This window comes from Moschus berezovskii, chromosome 24 (genome assembly GCF_049115385.1).
Source record: "Moschus berezovskii isolate FMDL1 chromosome 24, NW_MosBer_1.0, whole genome shotgun sequence".
In the NCBI taxonomy this organism is placed as follows: domain Eukaryota; kingdom Metazoa; phylum Chordata; class Mammalia; order Artiodactyla; family Moschidae; genus Moschus; species Moschus berezovskii.
This window is the reverse complement of record NC_142483.1, coordinates 9436883-9454986: the sequence shown is the minus strand read 5'-3', so window position 1 is coordinate 9454986 and position 18104 is coordinate 9436883. Positions and strand designations below refer to the sequence as shown.

Genomic DNA, 18104 nt, shown 5'->3' with positions numbered 1-18104 from the left:
TTTATACCCTCCGCAGTCACAGGAACTGGCCTTTTCCGCATGGGAGCTCTGGGAAATGTGAAAGCTTGCATAGATAGGTTGGAACACAGATAAGTTACTCTAAGAGATATCAGTTGTTTTCTCTTTAGCTGGAAATACAATTCATTGCTGCAACTGTGGTAATCTTTGTTATGTTATCGGTGGCTCAGATGGCTAAGAATCTGCCTGCAGTGCAGGAGACCCAGGTTTGATCCCTGAGTCAGGAAGATCCCCTGGAGAAAGGAATGGCTACCCACTCCACTATTCTTGCCTGGAAAATTCCATAAACAGGGGAGCCTGGCAGGCTATAGTCCATGGGGGTCTCAAAGAGTCAGACACCACTGAGCGACTAACACTTTCACTTTGTAACATTATAAATGGATTTAGAATTAACTAGTTTTTTGACAATGTATACTCAAACATAAGGAAGGGAGTTTCATAACTCCCATTGTCTCAATCTTGAGTGTTCTCTTTCCACAGCAACCTTGGCCTCGATTGGCCCAGAAAACACATGGAAACTGAAGTCTAAAGATAATGGAGTGATATTCCAAAGTACAACAGTAACATTTTAAATGATATTAATACATCTCCAGCCTTGGACTTCAAAAAAGTAGTGGCAAGTGGTGCAGCCCATTAGAGCAATCAGGGATTGCATGGCTCTTTGCAAGCAGACAGATGGAAAGAAAATGGGGGCAGAGTCTGGCTTAATGCCAGACAGAAGACATTATTTGTACCTCAGTTTAGGAAGGGGGGGTAGGAGTCTGCCACATTTTACACTAGGAGCACAGGGTACAGGAGGTGACCTCTCCTGCAGATGGAACTTGGCATGGATTGGACCAGGGAATTCTGATGGCGCACGAGCCAGTGAATCTATTTAGACATCTCGACTCAGTTGTCTTCTCTGTGATTCCTCCGCCCAGCTCCCACCCCATCATCAAGAACACTAAAATAGCAAACCTACACTTACATTTGCCCTTACCCCCTGACTGTTTTTCATTCTTGCAGCCTTTAGGATGTCATTAGTATACTTTCAAAAAAAAAATATTTCTATTCCTGAGAGCCCAAGGTAACAGAAAGGTGCAATTAACTTAGGTATAAAAAACTGCCTAACCTTGTAGGAGCCTAGGCAATTAACATTCTCCTGGCTGCATATCCCTACCCACACACGCATACATGTATTTGAGAAGTACCTGACCATAACTCTGGTTAACTGTCTCGAGTGTGAATCCCTGACTTGCTAGGGTCAAGATATGTTTCACATGCCTGTCTTCCATCTTGACTTTCCTACTTTCTCTCTCCATTTATTTATAAAACCTACCTCCCCTTCAGATACCAGACAAATTTATATTTTTGCAACAAAATTTTCCTTGATCACTCCAGGCTATTGTGAATGCTGTCCTCAGAATTCTTATAGGACTTGCTTTGTCTCTATAGTTCATCTGGCAAATTTCATATGCAGTCGTGAACTGTGGTTTTTTAGCCCTATAAATTTTGTATTACTTCCCCATTGAGATTATAAAGTCCTTGAGGGCAAGAACCATCTTACTGTTTTATCTCCTTTTTTTTTTTTTTTTTTGGAAGGTGTATCTTTTCACCTTGAACAGTGACTGTGAGCTCACAAATGTTTGGGTCTTTTTTAATTTTTTATTTTATTTATGACCTATAGGTGGCACTCATTGAGTACTTGACAGCAAGTGACAACAGGAGACATCTGTCTTGCCCAGGCTGCAGATCTTTTTCTTCTAGTGATGACTCAAATTGAAATACCATTAAACACTCAGCTGATCCAGTACCTTCCAAAGACCTCTAATCTTTGCTGTGGCATAGTTTTAACTAAATCACAGATGCTCTGTTATACAGGCATTCACCAGAATTTTCATTTTCTTTCTTACAGGACCGTGTGACATTTAGAAGAATCATAGTGAAAAACAATGCAAAAAAGAGGAAGATGTTTGAATCATTTATTGAATCTGTGCCACTTCTTAAATCATTAGAGGTAAAGCCTATTTTAATAAGAGTCTGTATATGGGGACTTAGGCTGTTAAAACAATTCTCTTGTTAGGTTTCTTAATTCATAACTATTCTAGCCCATTTCAATATTGTATAGATACTGTCAGTATTTGTGACTTTTATTTAAGGTCTTTTCCTTAGAATTTGTGTGTTCATTGTTTCAGGTGTCAGAACGAATGAAGATCGTGGATGTAATAGGAGAAAAGGTCTATAAAGATGGAGAGCGCATAATCACTCAGGTGAGTGGGGACCTCAGGCAGCTCCTTTTTCGGAAGTCACCTCCTGAAGGACTAGTGTGTCATTTGTCCACTCATCCTGGGGAACTCATGTTGCGAGGTACTCAGGCACACTTCCTGCAGAATCTTCTGAAGCCCATTGATGTTCATCTCTGGCCTCTGTTCACCTTTCCTTGGCTTCTGGTTTTGTTCTTTTGGATATCGCTTTCTTTTAACCCTGAGTAAGCCTCCTTCCTCACTGTTAAAAGCTGGAGGTCAGAGGGTTGTGTATTTTCTCTCTCTGTTTGGCCCAAAGTGTCTCTTAGCTAACCCAATACACGGCAGTCTTCAGTGATTGACCGGATTTGTAAGGTGGCTTTAGTGTTTCCTTTGTACCCTTCTGTCATGTTACTTCAGGTACTGTAAGGATCGCCACAGTGAACTTGAACATTATGATAAGTGCTGTGTAATGATTTTCCTTATCTACTGTTTGCTTTTTAAATTATGTGTAAAAGGTATTATAGATTTTTCCATTTTATATTTCCATTCCCATGTTATAAACTTCTCTGTGAGTGGTTCTGGCAAGATCACTGGGAATGGGACTTCCCTGGCAGTCCAGTGGTTAGGACTCCATGCTTCGACTGCAAGAGGCACAAGTTAAATCCCTGGTCAGGCTGGGAGCTAAGATCTCACGAGCTGCACACTGAAGCCAAAAAAGTTTTTTTCATTAAAAAAACAAAAGGAGCACTGGGGAGATGTCTGGTTGGTCTGGTTGAGGAATGTGCCCTCCTTGAACCTCAGCTTGGGACTGGAAGGAAGACTTAGAGTGGACCAGCCTAAATCCCCAGACCACCCTTGGGGTCTGGAGGTGGAGTTGACCCAACCAGTGCCACAGAAATTAGTCAGACTGCTCACAGAAGGAGAGAGAGATGCCCCCTGAGGAAAAGGACTAACGAATAAATGGTGTCTAAGTGGCATCTCCAAATGCCTTTGTTTTCCAGATAGCCCCACTGTTAATAATTCCTTTAATTAGAAGTTGGTTTGATTCAGTAAGTAAAGGTTAAGACAGACAAATGGGACCAAATTTAAGTGCTATAATGAGAGGGGAAAGAATGACAATGAGAATGTAGAAAAGGAAGTATTCCATATGGTTTCATAGAGGAACCAACCTTTGAACTAAGCTGAAAGAACAAGTGCATTTTCAGCAGTTGAGGTCAGGGAAAGATCTTCCAGAGCAAGAGAACAGTATAAGCAAAGGCCGTGGGTGTGAGCTGTGTTCCAGGCCAGGTGTCCTGGTATGGGAAGAACGTGCAGCTGAGTTGCTGAGATGGAATGTGTTGACTGGCCACATTTGTTTCTGAACCTGCAGTGCTTTAATTTACCCCCAGAGGACCTCTACTTTGTCCTGAAAGCCCCAGGCCTTCAGGAGGTATATCAAGAGGTATAAAAACCCACAGTGTTTTCTGGGATATGTGTGTTCTTGAAGTTAGGAGTGCTAGGTGGTAGTGCAGAATGGACACAAATTAAGATGATACCCACCTTATTATAGACCCCTTTTGTCTGTGTCACTGGACCAAGACTTCTCTAAGGACTAGCAGTATTAGCATCATATCAGAATGTTAGATATTGTTAGGTATTCTGGTTCCTGGGCCCCACGCCAGACCAACTGCAAAAACCATATTTTATGTTGTTTTGTTTGTCTGCTTGTCTGTTTGGTCAGCTTTGTTACCCTGTATTTGACTTACAGTAAAATTACCAAGTTTAAGTATACAATTTGAGAGTTTTACAACCACCCCTGTAATCATAGTGTGGAGCTTTTCTAATCACCTCAAAAAGCTGCTTGTTTGTATTTTAAGTAAATCCCCTCACCCACCCTCTTATTCCTGAAAACCACTGATCTGCTTTCTATCACTTTAGAAATTCCTTTTCTAGAAGTTCACACAAATGGAACCATATAATGTATAGTATTTTTGTGTCTGACTTATTTCTCTTAGCATAATGTTTTTGAGGTTTATCTATGTTGTATGTTTCAGAGGATCATTCTGTTTTGTTGGAGAATAGTATTCCATTATACAGATATACCATAACTTGTCTTTCCACTCATCAGTTGAGAGCCATTTGGGGTCTTTCCAAATTTTGGCAGTTATGAATAAAGCTTCATTAAGCATTCACATACAAGTCTTTGCATGGGTGTATGTTTTTATGGAATTGCTGAGTCACGTGGTAAACATTCGTTTCACAGGTTGCCAAAATGTTTTTTAAGATGTCTGTACCATTGTGCATTCCCCCAACAGTGTTCAAGAGTTCCAGTTGCTGTGCATCCACATCAGCACTTAGTATCAGGTCTTTAATGTTAGCCATCCTAGTGTGAATATCTCATTTTGGTTTTATTTTACATCTACCTAATGTCTAATGATGGTGAGCATCTTTTCCTGTGATTGCTTTTTCATCCATATGTTTTCTTTGTTGAAGGACACCTTTTGCCCTATTTTAAATTAGGTCATTCGGCTTCTTAAATATATTAGGTTGTAAGAATTCTTAAAAAAAAAAAGATTTATTTATGGCTGTGCTGGGTCTTCATTGCTGCATGCAGGCCTTCTACAGTTGCGAAGGCTACTTTCTAGTTGTGGTGCCCTGGCTTCTCATTGCAGTGGTTTCTCTCGTTGCAGAGCACTGGCTCGGTAGTTGTGGCCCATGGGCTTAGTCACAGCTTGTGGGATTTCCCTGACCAGGGATTGAACCTGTGTCCCCTGCATTGGCAAGTGAATTTTTTACCACTGAGCCACCAGGGAATCCCCTGAGTTGTAAGAATTCTTTATGAACTCTGAGAACAAATACTTTACCAGGCAAATGATTTGTAAAGATTTCTCCCAGATTGTGGCTGTGAGGCTTGTCTCTTCATTTTATTAGTAATACCTTAAAAAGCAAAAGTTTTAAATTTTGACAAGTCCAGTTTGTCATTTTTTCCCTCCTATAATTCACCCTGTTTGTGTCCTACTTAAAAAAAAAAGTTTGCATAATCAATAAGATTTTCTCTTATTTAACTTATAGGCAAGTACTGTTCAGTAGAAATATTATGTGAGCCACGTACAATTTAAAGTATTTTAGTAGCCAAATTAAAAAAAAACAGGTGAACTTTAATTTGAATAGGGTATTTTAACCTACTATATCTAAAATATTACATTTCAACATCTAAGTGGTATAACAATTTAATAATGATATATTTTACATTTGGAGGCTATTCAGTCTTTAAAATTGAATGTATATTTTACACTTACAGCACCTATGGATTTATACAAGCCACAGTTCAGGTGCCCAGTAGTGACATGTGACTAGTGGCTCCTGTACTGAACCATGCAATTCTAGTCTTATAGTTTTAGATCTTACATTTAGATCTGTGATCCATTTTGAATTAGTTACAAGATAGAGACGGTTAGACCTTTTCGTATGGATGTCCAGTTACTTCAGCACCATTTTCCTATTCCATGGCCTGGACATTGCCCTGGCGGGCTACAGTCCATGGGGTCACAGTGAGAATCAGTCGCCCATATGTGTTTGGGTCTGTGTCTGGTCTCTTTTGTTCCACTGATCTATGCCTGTCTCTCAGTTAATGCTGTGTTGTCTTGATTACAGTAACTTTCTATAGTAAATCTTTCAATCAGATAGTTTAAAGTCCTCCAAATTTTTTGTTCTTTGTCTTAATTGTTTTGTCTGTGCTATGCTCTTTGCATTTCTGTATACATTTTACAACCACCTTATCAACTTCTACCAAAAAAACCTGCTGAGCTTTTTTATTGGGATTACATAAGTTGAATCTATAGATAAGTTTGGGGAGTAGTTGACATCTTAATAGTGAGTCTTTTGTGACAGTCTCAGCCTATTGACAGTGATGCTGTTGGCTAGGAATGCCCGGGCACTCATCTGTGCCCATACTGTTAATACTTGTGGTGAGCCTTGACAAACATTTACCCTGGCAGAGCCAACGCCATAGCTGGACCAGCCCTCCTGGTTCTTATTATGATTGCAAGATGCACCTTGAGCAACAACCATCTGGGAACTTTGAAAAAACAAGGTTTATTACTCACAGGTCCTGAGGGGCAGGCCGAGAGCCACACAGTGAGTTCACAGGGGAAAGTCCATGCATGCGCATGTACTGACCTGGAATTGCCTTTACTGGGGATGGCGGTGCTTGCGGTGCCCAGGGTTTTGCAGGTTTACTCCTTATTGGTATATCTCAAACATAAGAGTATCTTCCCTGATGGCTCAGACTGCAGAGTCTGCAATGAGGGAGACCCGGGTTTGATCCCTGGGTTGGGAACATCCTCTGGAGAAGGAAACGACATCCCACTCCAGTATTCTTGCCTGGAAAATCCCATGGACAGAAGAGCCTGGCGGGCTACAGTCCATGGGGTCACAAAGAATCAGACACAACTGAGCGATTAACACATACACACAAACAAAAGAGTAGGAATTCGGGCACAAGAATATAAAAGTGGGGTTACTCAGGCAGTTTTCATTTGATCTAGGGGTGGTTACCCAGGTGTATACAAGTGTAAAAATTCATCAAGCTGTAGCATTGAAATGAGTACTTTAAATTATGGTTGTTATGTATCTTTCTAAACAAAGGGCTTAGACACTGCCCTTGACCACTTCTACAATTCTTGTCTACCGCTCACTACTCTCTTCTTGGTCACCAGAGTGTTTCTGTACATTTGACTATTACTCTTGACCTCCCGGCAGAGCTGAACACTGGTAATCACTTCTTCCTTTATTAAACTCCCTTCTTGGACCTAGAAATGATTTTCCCTCTTGGTGGCCCTGTGTCTGGGTCCTCTTTAGTTTCCTTCATGGCTTTCCATCCCTCATCAACTTATATCCTAAAGCTATTTGTATTACATGAATAGAACTTATTGGTGATTTGGTTCGGCTGGATGTAGGGTCAATTCAGTCACTCAGTCGTGTCTGACACTTTGCGACCCTATGGCCTGCAGCATGCGAGGCTTCTCTGTCCATCACCAGCTTCTGGAGCTTGCGCAAACTCATGTCCATCGAATCAGTGATGCCGTCCAACCATCTTGTCCTCAGTCGTCCCCTTCTCCCCCTGCCTTCAATCTTTCCCAGCATTAGGGTCTTTTCCAAGGAGTCAGTTCTTCCCATCATGTGGCCAAAATATTGGAGCTTCAGCTTCAGCATCAGTCCTCCCAATGAATATTCAGGACTGATATCCTTTAGGATTGACTTGTTTGATCTATGTACCAAAGGATGCAGGATACCTACCCAACATAGCAACACAGAAATCCACAGACAGCCTCCTATAAGGCTATGGAGAAGTGATTATTATGTGGTAACCTGTGACTAGATTAACTCAGGAATGTCAGCCTCAGCTGTGTGTGGTCCCTGTGTGATGCGTGAAGGACATGAAGTCTTATGAAGACGTACAACCCCTCACATGGAATGAGAGCACATGATTAGTGTTGAATTATTCAATGTAGATGGTCTTTGCTTCAGAAGTTAAGTGAGAAGCCGGAGACTGATGTGTGCCTGAGAGCCTCCTCTTCTGTATCTGCTTGCCTGCCTCTCGCCTCCTTCCAGGCTTTGCTCACGTCTCACTTTCTCACTGTGGTGCTCCTGTGTGCTGTGTAACATCTCCCCCCTCACCACTCCAGATCCCACATTCCCTGCTCTGCTTCTTTCCTGTGGCCCTTATTGCCTTCCAGTACAGCAGCGTAATTTACTGATTCATTATGTTGGTCATTTACAGTTTGTTTACTCTACCAGACTGTAATTTCCACAAGGGTAGGGGTATTGTTTATCCACTGATTTATCTCTCATGCCTGGCACATAATAATTATTTGTTGAATTACCTGAATAACTGGTTCAGCTGAGTGGTTTAATATCAAAACAAGCAAAGCAAAGCCTGAGGCTTATAAGAGTGACATCAGCCCCCATGAAGACACCTGCCTCACCAAAGCGGTGCTTTCTCCAGCTCCACGCTGTCCTCTGAAGGGCTGTATTTGATGGTGGAGATCATCGCTGGGCTTCATGACCCAGGGTTAGCCAGGAGTCACCTTGATACTGCCTGCAGCCGACTTGTCTACTTACCCCTTATCATAGGTCTCGTTAGCTGACCAACATGAGCTGTAAGAATACGATCTGTGCAGTTGCCGGCCTGGGTATATTCACGGAGACAGATGGGAATATTCCATGTTAGGAAGGAGAGATGTTTGTCAGTCATAGTTGGACTGACATCCCTGGTGATCAGGATCCTCCCGTTTTTGTTCTGAATTTGTTAGCCATCGATTGGTTTGTAGGTTTGGAAAATAAAATTGGAGCTCAGGCAATGTGAAGATTGTCTATTTCTGTGTCCCTCAGTACATATGTATGGCTCTGACCTCACCTCCTGTCCCTTTTCAGGGTGAAAAGGCTGATAGCTTTTACATTATAGAGTCTGGTGAAGTGAGCATCTTGATCAAAAGCAAGGTGAGTTTATGTGTGATGATGTGAGTTGTTCCAGGGGAGATCCAGATGCCAGGTGTATGCACAGAACATAACTGTTTGCTTTAATAGTGTGAAGTGTGTTTCATGTGCCAGAATTATCACTGTTACGTGAGATATGTGACTGACAGAGACCAGGGTTTAAGCCCATTCATTGATAAAGATTTATTATATTTATCTTTTTTGTTGCTTTTACCTCTGTTATGTAATTAAGGATATGACAAGTAGTGGCCTATAAATCAGTAAGAAAAAGGGGAAGTACCCTAATAGAAAATGGGAAGATTATTGAATATATAACAAAGAATACATTGTGAGTGTTGGTTATGAAAAAGCTTCCTTTTTAGCATGCTAGAAAGGGGGTCTCTAGGGCAGTTATTATTGTGGCCATTTGATGGATAGGGAGACCTAGAAAACACAATGACCCATATGTGGAAAGAGTGATTCTTACCATAAATTCATCATCATTAGATATTGTTTCAGTTTTTTTTTTAAGAATAAAGAATTTTTAAAAATACTGACTTACTATATAATACTAAATCAACTTAGTATGAAACCTTTTACAGAATATTTTTTGTAAAAGTTAAGTGTGGAGAAAGAGGACTTCCCCAGTGACTCAGTGGTAAAGAATCTGCTGGCCACTGCAAGAGATGCGGGTTGGATCCCTGGATCAGGAAGATCTCCTGGAGAAGGAAATGGCAACCCAGTCCAGTATTCTTGCCTGGGAAATCCTGTAGACAGAGGAGCTTGGCAGGCTACAGTCCATGGGGTGGCAAAGAGTCGGATACGACTGGGCAACTAAACAGCAGCACTGGAGAAAGGAAACTATGATTACTGCCTATAAGATGGCTTGATTCCTAAGCAAAATTTTCTTATATGTAATATTAGTATATAATATATACTACAATAATATATATATATACACACACACACACACACCTCACTTCTTGGTAAAACTCAACTCCTTTGGTTAAACCAGGCCCCTGGGAGTAGCCCATGCAGTTTACACAGTGCAGTCAGTCTCTGCAACACGAATCTGCAGGTAATTGTGGCAAGTATACTAAGAAGGGACTGCAAGGGTGTGCAACTGAACGTGCCTACTTGGGATTCTGGAATCAGTCTTGTTCTCTACCTGTTCTAGACTAAAGTCAACAAAGATGGTGAGAACCAGGAGGTCGAGATTGCGCGCTGCCACAAGGGGCAGTACTTTGGGGAGCTTGCACTGGTCACCAACAAACCCAGAGCTGCTTCGGCTTATGCAGTGGGGGATGTGAAATGCTTAGGTAAGGAAGATGCTTTGTGCGTTAATTTTTTTTTTCCCTAATATGCAGTATTTTTTCCCCATCAACACGCCTTGACTTACTCCACCAGCTCTCACATCTAGGCTTGCACAGTTTGTGTGGCCAACCAGAAATGGGTGAATGTGTTCTTTTAGCAAACATTCCTGAGCACTGACAATAGCCTGTGAATAAGACGGGCTTAGCCTGTATGGAAAGAGCAGAGATGGAGACTGGTATCCAGAGCTGTGTGGGGACAGAGAGAATGGGTGCTGCTATGCTCTGCAAAGTCTCAAACTTAGATGACATAGCCCTGCTATGTCCACATAACACCCCGTCATTTTCAAGTGTCCAGTATCCAGTAGTCTGATTCCTCCGACAGGAAAGGACATGTTTAAGAAAAGGTTTACGTGAGGGAAGCGACTTTGACTTGCTGGTGTAGAGAACTCATTCTCTCCCTCATCTCTTTCTAACAATACAGTTATGGATGTGCAAGCGTTCGAGAGGCTGCTGGGGCCCTGCATGGACATCATGAAGAGGAACATCTCGCACTACGAGGAACAGCTGGTGAAGATGTTTGGCTCCAGCATGGATCTGATCGATCCCGGGCAGTAGGTGTGCCACACCCCAGAGCCTTCTCAGTGTGACACCAGAAACTTCCGGTCAGCCACAGAACACGAACAGAAGACATGACAGACCCATTCCTGCTGTTGCCACCGCTGCTGCCATCGCCATGGCCGTGGGCACTTAGAAAACTTGAAAGTCAGCACTAAAGGATGGGAGAGGTTCAACCCACACCTCCACTTTGCTTCTGAAAGCCCATTGTTAGACCACTCATCATGATCACTCCAACCCAGTCTTCACATCTTTGGTTCCAAATGGCATGTCTCTCCAACAATTTAAGTGCCTGATACAAAGTCCAAAGTGTAAACATCTTCCTTTTCTCTCTTGCTGCTACTCTGGCTTTTGAAAGTTACCACAGGTTGGCACAAACCTGTGGTGTAACTGTAGACACCCTCCCCCAGCCTCTCTCAAGGAGGGACATGTTGTAGCCTTCCGTCTCCTCGTCTGTCTTTGGAGAAAGTCCACATTTGTTCACAATTGTAGCCTTTTTGGTTTTACTGTTGAAAATGGTGGCAGATGTGATGGAGGTCTGTGGGCCTGTGGCACTGTACTGTCTGCTGACAGTGGCACATGACAGCTGTCCCCCAATTCTCAGTGATGCTTAGGGAGAGGTCCTGCCCAGGGCCCAGTAGGTCAGCACCCCAGAGCTCACTGATCAGTCATCAGAATCCACGTTAGAGCAGAAAACTGGGGTTTGGCACATCCTTCAGGTAGCAGAGAGCCAGGGAAGGTTTTCTGGGTTGGGGGTGTTTCTTTTGTTTTAGTACTTTTCTTTTCGTTTTGTTTAATCTCTGTGCAGTGTGCATGAGTGGATTGCTGTCCATCTATAAGGAGCCAGGGTCTGGGAGTGCCATTGCTCTATCTGACCTAAATATGTTCCTGGGCCACTCCTGCCTGTCTCATTTCCAGTCACTTCTACCAGCTGATGGCAGTGTGCTGGCAGAGCTCTTCCCTTCTACTCCAGAGTGGTTACGTAGCTTTGCTGTTGAACCATCAATTTTTAAAAAGCAGCTATCTTTGTGGAAAAAACAATTTTTTTCCCCTCTATTTAGAGAATTCCCCTTGCACATACTCCTTTATATCAGTTTGTCAGCTGACTCAAGCATTCATCCTAAAGATCAACTCTTTTTGTTAGTTTTTAAAAAATTGGTATACAATTTCGTAGAATTACTGCAAAGACCTTTCTAATTAAGATGTTTGGATATTTGGGGTTCCAGTTGTTAATCCCACAGGAAAGTAACTTAGCTTTTTTTAACCTTTTGATTATATCAGGTAGAGTTCTGATGAATTATCGTAATTAACTAGATATATTTCAGAATGAAATTTTTTTCTTCAGAATGACCTAGAATCAGATGTTACAAGAGATCCTAAGCACAGTGTGACATTTGCCTAAAGATAAATTTGGATGTCATAGCCACGTTTATATTAAATCAAGAGGCCCTTTCTGATACGAATTTCTTAAACTTGTATATCTCAGTGAATCCCTGGGAGATTTAACATGCTGGGGCTCAAGTCATCCCTGTTGTAGACAGCGATGGAGCCCATACAGTCACCGTTGCCCTCTTAAACCAGGCTGTCTGCTGTTGCCACAGACAGTATAGTTGAGAGATTGTGAGAGTGGTGATTCATCATCGCCTTGCTCAGTTCTCCCTTTTCCTTGTTCTCCATGAAGTGAAAGCAGAAGGACTCTCAGTCGGTAGCCTGCGTTGCAGCTCTCAGAATTGGGAAAGGTTGTAACTAATACTCCAAAACCGGCAGCTAGTACCGGGAAAGCCTGTGTGGTTTTTCCCCATGATTTTCCAAGGTTCTTCTTTTGTATGGCATTGCTTTATTATCACATAAATTAAGAAAGCAGACATTGCACTTTAGCAGACAAGAGCCATACCTGTCTCTCACGCAGGTAACAGGTACATTGGGCTTCAGGAGTGACGCAGAGATCTCGCCCCCAGACTGTGTAAGGACTCTGTGTGAACACGCGACCCCTTACACCCCCACCCTATCCCCATGCTGGCATTCGTTAGGGCCAGCTGTGAATTCCGAGCCAGTCACTCCTGCAGGCTGCTAGGGGTAGGTCTTCTCATCCTGCCCTCTTTCACATCCCAGTTCAGTCTTCCCCTTCATAGAAGCTCTGTGACACCCCCAGCGTACTGACGGTTTCTGTTTTACAAAGTAGAGTTCATCAGGTTTAAGTCTTCCTGCTCTAACTGCGGATTGACATATGGATCATCAGTCCAGACCCTCACTGCCTATAGGGCCCCTTGAGAGTCTGGCTTGAGGAAGGGAGTCAAGGGACCAGTGTGAGTGAAGAGGACACGCTGTTACCAAGGCACCAGGAGCCCGACAGTGTTTCAGTTTCTCCTTACGGTGCAGGGAGTCGAAGGCAGCAGACCAAGTTCGACTCTGGACTCTGCTGTCCACACCGTGCTGTGCAAGCCCTGTGCTGCGAGCCAAGCGTCACAGGGAGGAGCATCTATTGGGAAGAGATCTTTCTGATTGTTGTTTTCTATCGTTCTCTTCTAGAATGGGTTAGAGCTTCATGCCCTCCGTTCTGGCTTTGCTGTTGGTTTTGCATGGTGGAGGTTGTTCCTGAGAGCCTTGAGGTCTAACCTGCAGTATTATTTTTCCCACTGGCCCCACTTTTTCACACCCCCACCCTCTTCTTTTGGTTGTATTCTCTGAAGGAGGGTTTCATCTTCCGTGTCCTCTTAATCCGTCATCCTTATATATAAATGTGTCATGAATGATTGCAGTAGCTTCTCAGAAATCAGGGTGGAGCTTTTCTTTGAACGGCTTAATGAGTGAATTCAGCAGGGAAGTGTCAAGAGATGATTCTCCAGTCAGGAGAGGTACCGTTCATCCTCTTACTGCCAAGATTCTCTAGTCACAATGGTCAGTGAGGTGCCACTGGCACCCAGCAGCCCCTGGACACACAGCATCTCCATGTCCTGTCATAGTGTACAAACAATCCTCTCATTTATGGAAATTAAAAGAGCATTTTTGCACAGAGCAAAAGAAAAAAGACCCATGAATGTCATCTTTTATATTTTGTTTTCAGTTGGCCAATGTTGGAATTTTTGTTCTTGACATGCACTTGTAAACCAATCTCGCCAAGATACAAGTTGTTTTGGCTTTTCACTACAATTACCTCTTGTTCCTCCTGTCTTGACTGCTGACGTTGTTCAATGATTCTAATGTCTATTTTACGGGAAGCAGCCTTCCCGTGGGTTTCCTTTTACACACTGCAGGGCTATCTTTATACTTCAAGAAAAAAAAAAAAGAAAACTGTCACCAAACTCATGGGGGATTTGCAGAAAACCATTTAGGCCACCTTTAATGAAAGGTAGATTCCTCGTTGTTTTCCTGAGCTCATTGTAGTAAAAGAAATCTAATTCAGCATTATTGTGCTACCTCAAAGGTAAAAATGTTGTAAGGTCTTTTTGGTCCTGCGTTCTACACATAGTGTTTGAAGTGTCTTTCAATTGGAATTATTTTTAAATCATGGGGGAGAATCTTGTTTTAACCTGTTTTACACTTGTATTTTAATCTCTGAAGAATAAGTGATTAGAAAGTAATCAATTCTTGCTCTGTAGTATTGCACATATACTTAAAATCATTGTTTGCCATAAAGAAGGTTGGGTTTTTTAAAAGGAAACTCTAGGGCTCGGCTTTGCTCTTGGTTAATAAAGGCTGACAAATCATGTCTGAATCTTTGGTGCAGCCTGTTTTGTTTTTGTCCTCTCATTTCAGGACTCTAGGCCATCATAACATTCATCTGGCAGATACATTATTGAGATTGGGGTGTGAGCTCTTGAAAATTAGAAAGGTGGGGCCTTCCCTTGTGGTTCAGTGGTTAGGACTCAGCACTTCCACTGCAGGGGGCACAGGTTCAATCCCTGGTCAGGGAACTAAGATCATGCAGCCTAAAAGTGAGGCGGGTAGAGAGAGAGATTATAGAGAATTGGCTCACACAGCTATGGAAACAGGCAAGTCCCTAGATACGCAGGGCGAGTTTGGCAAGCTGTAGACCTAGAAATGCTGATAGTTCAATTCCAGGCTGAGTCTGAAGACCTGAGAACTGAGAGTCAATAGCATTGTTCTCATCCAAAGACTGGCAGATTAAAGACTCAGGAACAAACGACATCCTAGTATGAAGGCAGTCAGGCAGGATAATTCTCTCTTTCTTGGGAGAGTCGGGCTTTTTGTGACATTCAGGCTTTCAACTGATTGGATGAGGCCTGCCCACATTAGGGAGGGCAATCTGCTATACTGAGTTCATTGATTTAAATGTTGTGTGCATGCATGTTAAGTTGCTTCAGTCGTATCCAATTCTTTGCAGCCCTATGGATTATAGACCACCAGGCTCCTCTGTCCGTGGGATATTCCAGACAAGAATACTGGAGTGGGTTGCCGTGCCCTTCTCCAGGGGATCTTCCCAACCCAGGGATTGAATCTCAGTCTCTTCTGTCTTCTGCCTTGGCAGGCAGGTTCTTTACCTCTAGTGCCACCTGGGACGGAGAAGGCAATGGCAAGCCACTCCAGTACTATTGCCTAGAAAATCCCATGAATGGAGGAGCCTGGTAGGCTGTAGTCCATGGGGTCACTAAGGGTCGGACACAACTGAGCGACTTCACTTTCACTTTCACACATTGGAGAAGGAAATGGCAACCCACTCCAGTGTTCTTGCCTGGAGAATCCCAGGGACGGGGGAGCCTGGTGGGCTTACGTCTATGGGGTCACACAGAGTCGGACACGACTGAAGTGACTTAGCAGCAGCAGCCACCTGGGAAGCCTGATTTCAATGTTAATGTCATCCAAAACCACCTTTACAGAAACTTTCAGAACAGTGTTGGACCAAATACCTGGGCATCCCATGGCCCATAAGTTGGCACATAAACCACCATAGTATGCTATTTGAATTGTTTGGGGATGGTATACAAGAGCATCCAGTATGTCTCTTGCTGGGGAATGATATACTCACTAGCCCAGTAGAGAACATTTCCTGTCTGACAATATTAGTTACTTCCTTCTCTGTAGCATGGTTATTGGCTTCCCTAGTGGCTCAGCGATACAGAATCTGCCTGCCAATGCAGGAGGCACAGTTTCTATCCCTGGGTCAGGAAGATACCGCAGAGAAGGAAATGGCACCCAATCCAGTATTCTTGCTGGGGAAATCCCATAGACAGAGGAGCCTGGCAGGTTACAGTCAATAGGGTCACACAGAGTTGGACACAGCAACTAAACAACAACATTGTTATAAAAGAACTAGCAGTGCCTCTGTGATAGCCCACTGTATTTAGTTTCTTTCCCAGTGACCAAAGGAAGCTCATTCTATAACAAAATCATCTTCCACTTTGATCTTGTCTTCACCTGACATTACAAAGTTCAGTTCAGTTCAGTCTCTCAGTCGTGTCCGACTCTTTGCAACCCCATGAATCACAGCATGCCAGGCCTCCCTGTCCATCACCAACTCCCGGAGTTTACTCAAACTCATGTCCATCGAGTCGGTGATGCCATCCAGCCATCTCATTCTCTGTCGTCCCCTTCTCCTCCCGCCCCCAATCCCTCCCAGCATCAGAGTCTTTTCCAGTGAGTCAACTCGTCGCATGAGGTGGCCAAAGTATTGCAGTTTCAGCTTTAGCATCAGTCCTTCCAGTGAACACCCAGGATTGATCTCCTTTGGAATGGACTGGTTGGATCTACTTGCAGTCCAAGGGACTCTCAAGAGTCTTCTCCAGCACCACAGTTCAAAAGCATCAATTCTTTGGCGATCAGCTTTCTTCACAGGCCAACTCTCACATCCATATGTGACCACAGGAAAAACCATGGCCTTGACTAGACGGACCTTTGTTGGCAAAGTCATGTCTCTGCTTTTTAATATGCTATCCAGGTTGGTCATGATTTTCCTTCCAAGGAGTAAGCGTCTTTTAATTTCATGGCTGCAATCAGCATCTGCAGTGATTTTGGAGCCCAAAAAAATAAAGTCTGACACTGTTTCCACTGTTTCCCTATCTATTTCCCATGAAGTGATGGGACCAGATGCCATGATCTTTGTTTTCTGAATGTTGAGCTTCAAACCAACATTTTCACTCTCCTCTTTCACTTTCATCAAGAGACTTTTTAGTTCCTCTTCACTTTCTGCCATAAGGGTGGTGTCATCTGCATATCTGAGGTTATTGATATTTCTCCCGGCAATCTTGATTCCAGCTTGTGCTTCTTCCAGCCCAGCATTCCTCATGATGTACTCTGCATATAAGTTAAATAAGCAGGGTGACAATATACAACCTTGACGTACTCCTTTTCCTATTTGGAACCAGTCTGTTATTCCATGTCCAGTTCTAACTGTTGCTTCCTGACCTGCATACAGGTTTCTCAAGAGGCAGGTCAGGTGGTCTGGTATTCCCATCTCTTTCAGAATTTTCCACAGTTTATTGTGATCCACACAGTCAAAGGCTTTGGCATAGTCAATGAAGCAGAAATAGATGTTTTTCTGGAAGTCTCTTGCTTTCTCCATGATCCAATGGATGTTTGCAATTTGATCTCTGGTGCCTCTGCCTTTTCTAAAACCTGCTTGAACATCTGGAAGTTCACAGTTCACATACTGCTGAAGCCTGGCTTGGAGAATTTTGAGCATGACTTTACTAGCATGTGAAATGAGTGCAATTGTGCGGTAGTTTGAGCATTCTTTGGCATTGCCTTTCTTTGGGATTGGAATGAAGACTGACCTTTTCCAGTACAGTGGAAGTAAGAAATAGATTTAAGGGACTAGATCTGATAGAGTGCCTGATGAACTATGGACGGAGGTTCATGACACTGTACAGGAGACAGGGACCAAGACCATCCCCATGGAAAAGAAATGCAAAAAAGCAAAATGGCTGTCTGAGGAGGCCTTACAAATAGCCGTGAAAAGAAGAGAAGCGAAAAGCAAAGGAGGAAAGGAAAGATATAAGCATCTGAATGCAGAGTTTCAAAGAATAGCAAGAAGAGGTAAGAAAGCCTTCCTCAGCGATCAATGCAAAGAAATAGAGGAAAACAACAGAATAGGAAAAACGAGATCTCTTCAAGAAAATTAGAGATATCAAGGGAACATTTCATGCAAAGATGGGCTCGATAAAGGGCAGAAATGGTATGGACCTAACAGAAGCAGAAGATATTAAGAAGAGGTGGCAAGAATACACAGAAGAACTGTACAAAAAAGATCTTCACGACCAAGATAATCACAATGGCATGATTACTCACCTGGAGCCAGACATCTTGGAATGTGAAGTCAAGTGGGCCTTAGAGAGCATCACTACGAACAAAGCTAATGGAGGTGATGGAATTCCAATTGAGCTATTTCAAATCCTGAAAGATGACATTACAAAAGGGCTAAGTAATAGGTGAATATATAAAATACCCATGTGACAGGGGCCTGAGAAACTGGTTGTTGAACTACGCAAAGCCAAACTGGCCTTGTTTCAAGGCTTTAAAA

General features: G+C 43.0%; 1 protein-coding gene across 1 annotated transcript in view; it reads left to right on the top strand.

The window, feature by feature from the left end:
• The window catches only part of PRKAR2A (protein kinase cAMP-dependent type II regulatory subunit alpha), a 66937-nt gene extending 52595 nt beyond the window's left edge, over positions 1 to 14342 (top strand). Inside the window, exons 7-11 of the mRNA XM_055413777.2 lie at positions 1913 to 2014; positions 2193 to 2267; positions 8658 to 8723; positions 9877 to 10018; positions 10494 to 14342. Of these exons, the coding sequence (XP_055269752.1) occupies positions 1913 to 2014; positions 2193 to 2267; positions 8658 to 8723; positions 9877 to 10018; positions 10494 to 10627 (519 nt within the window). The 3' untranslated portion in view covers positions 10628 to 14342. The remainder of the gene's footprint in view (positions 1 to 1912; positions 2015 to 2192; positions 2268 to 8657; positions 8724 to 9876; positions 10019 to 10493) is intronic.
• Positions 14343 to 18104: the final 3762 nt, after the last annotated feature.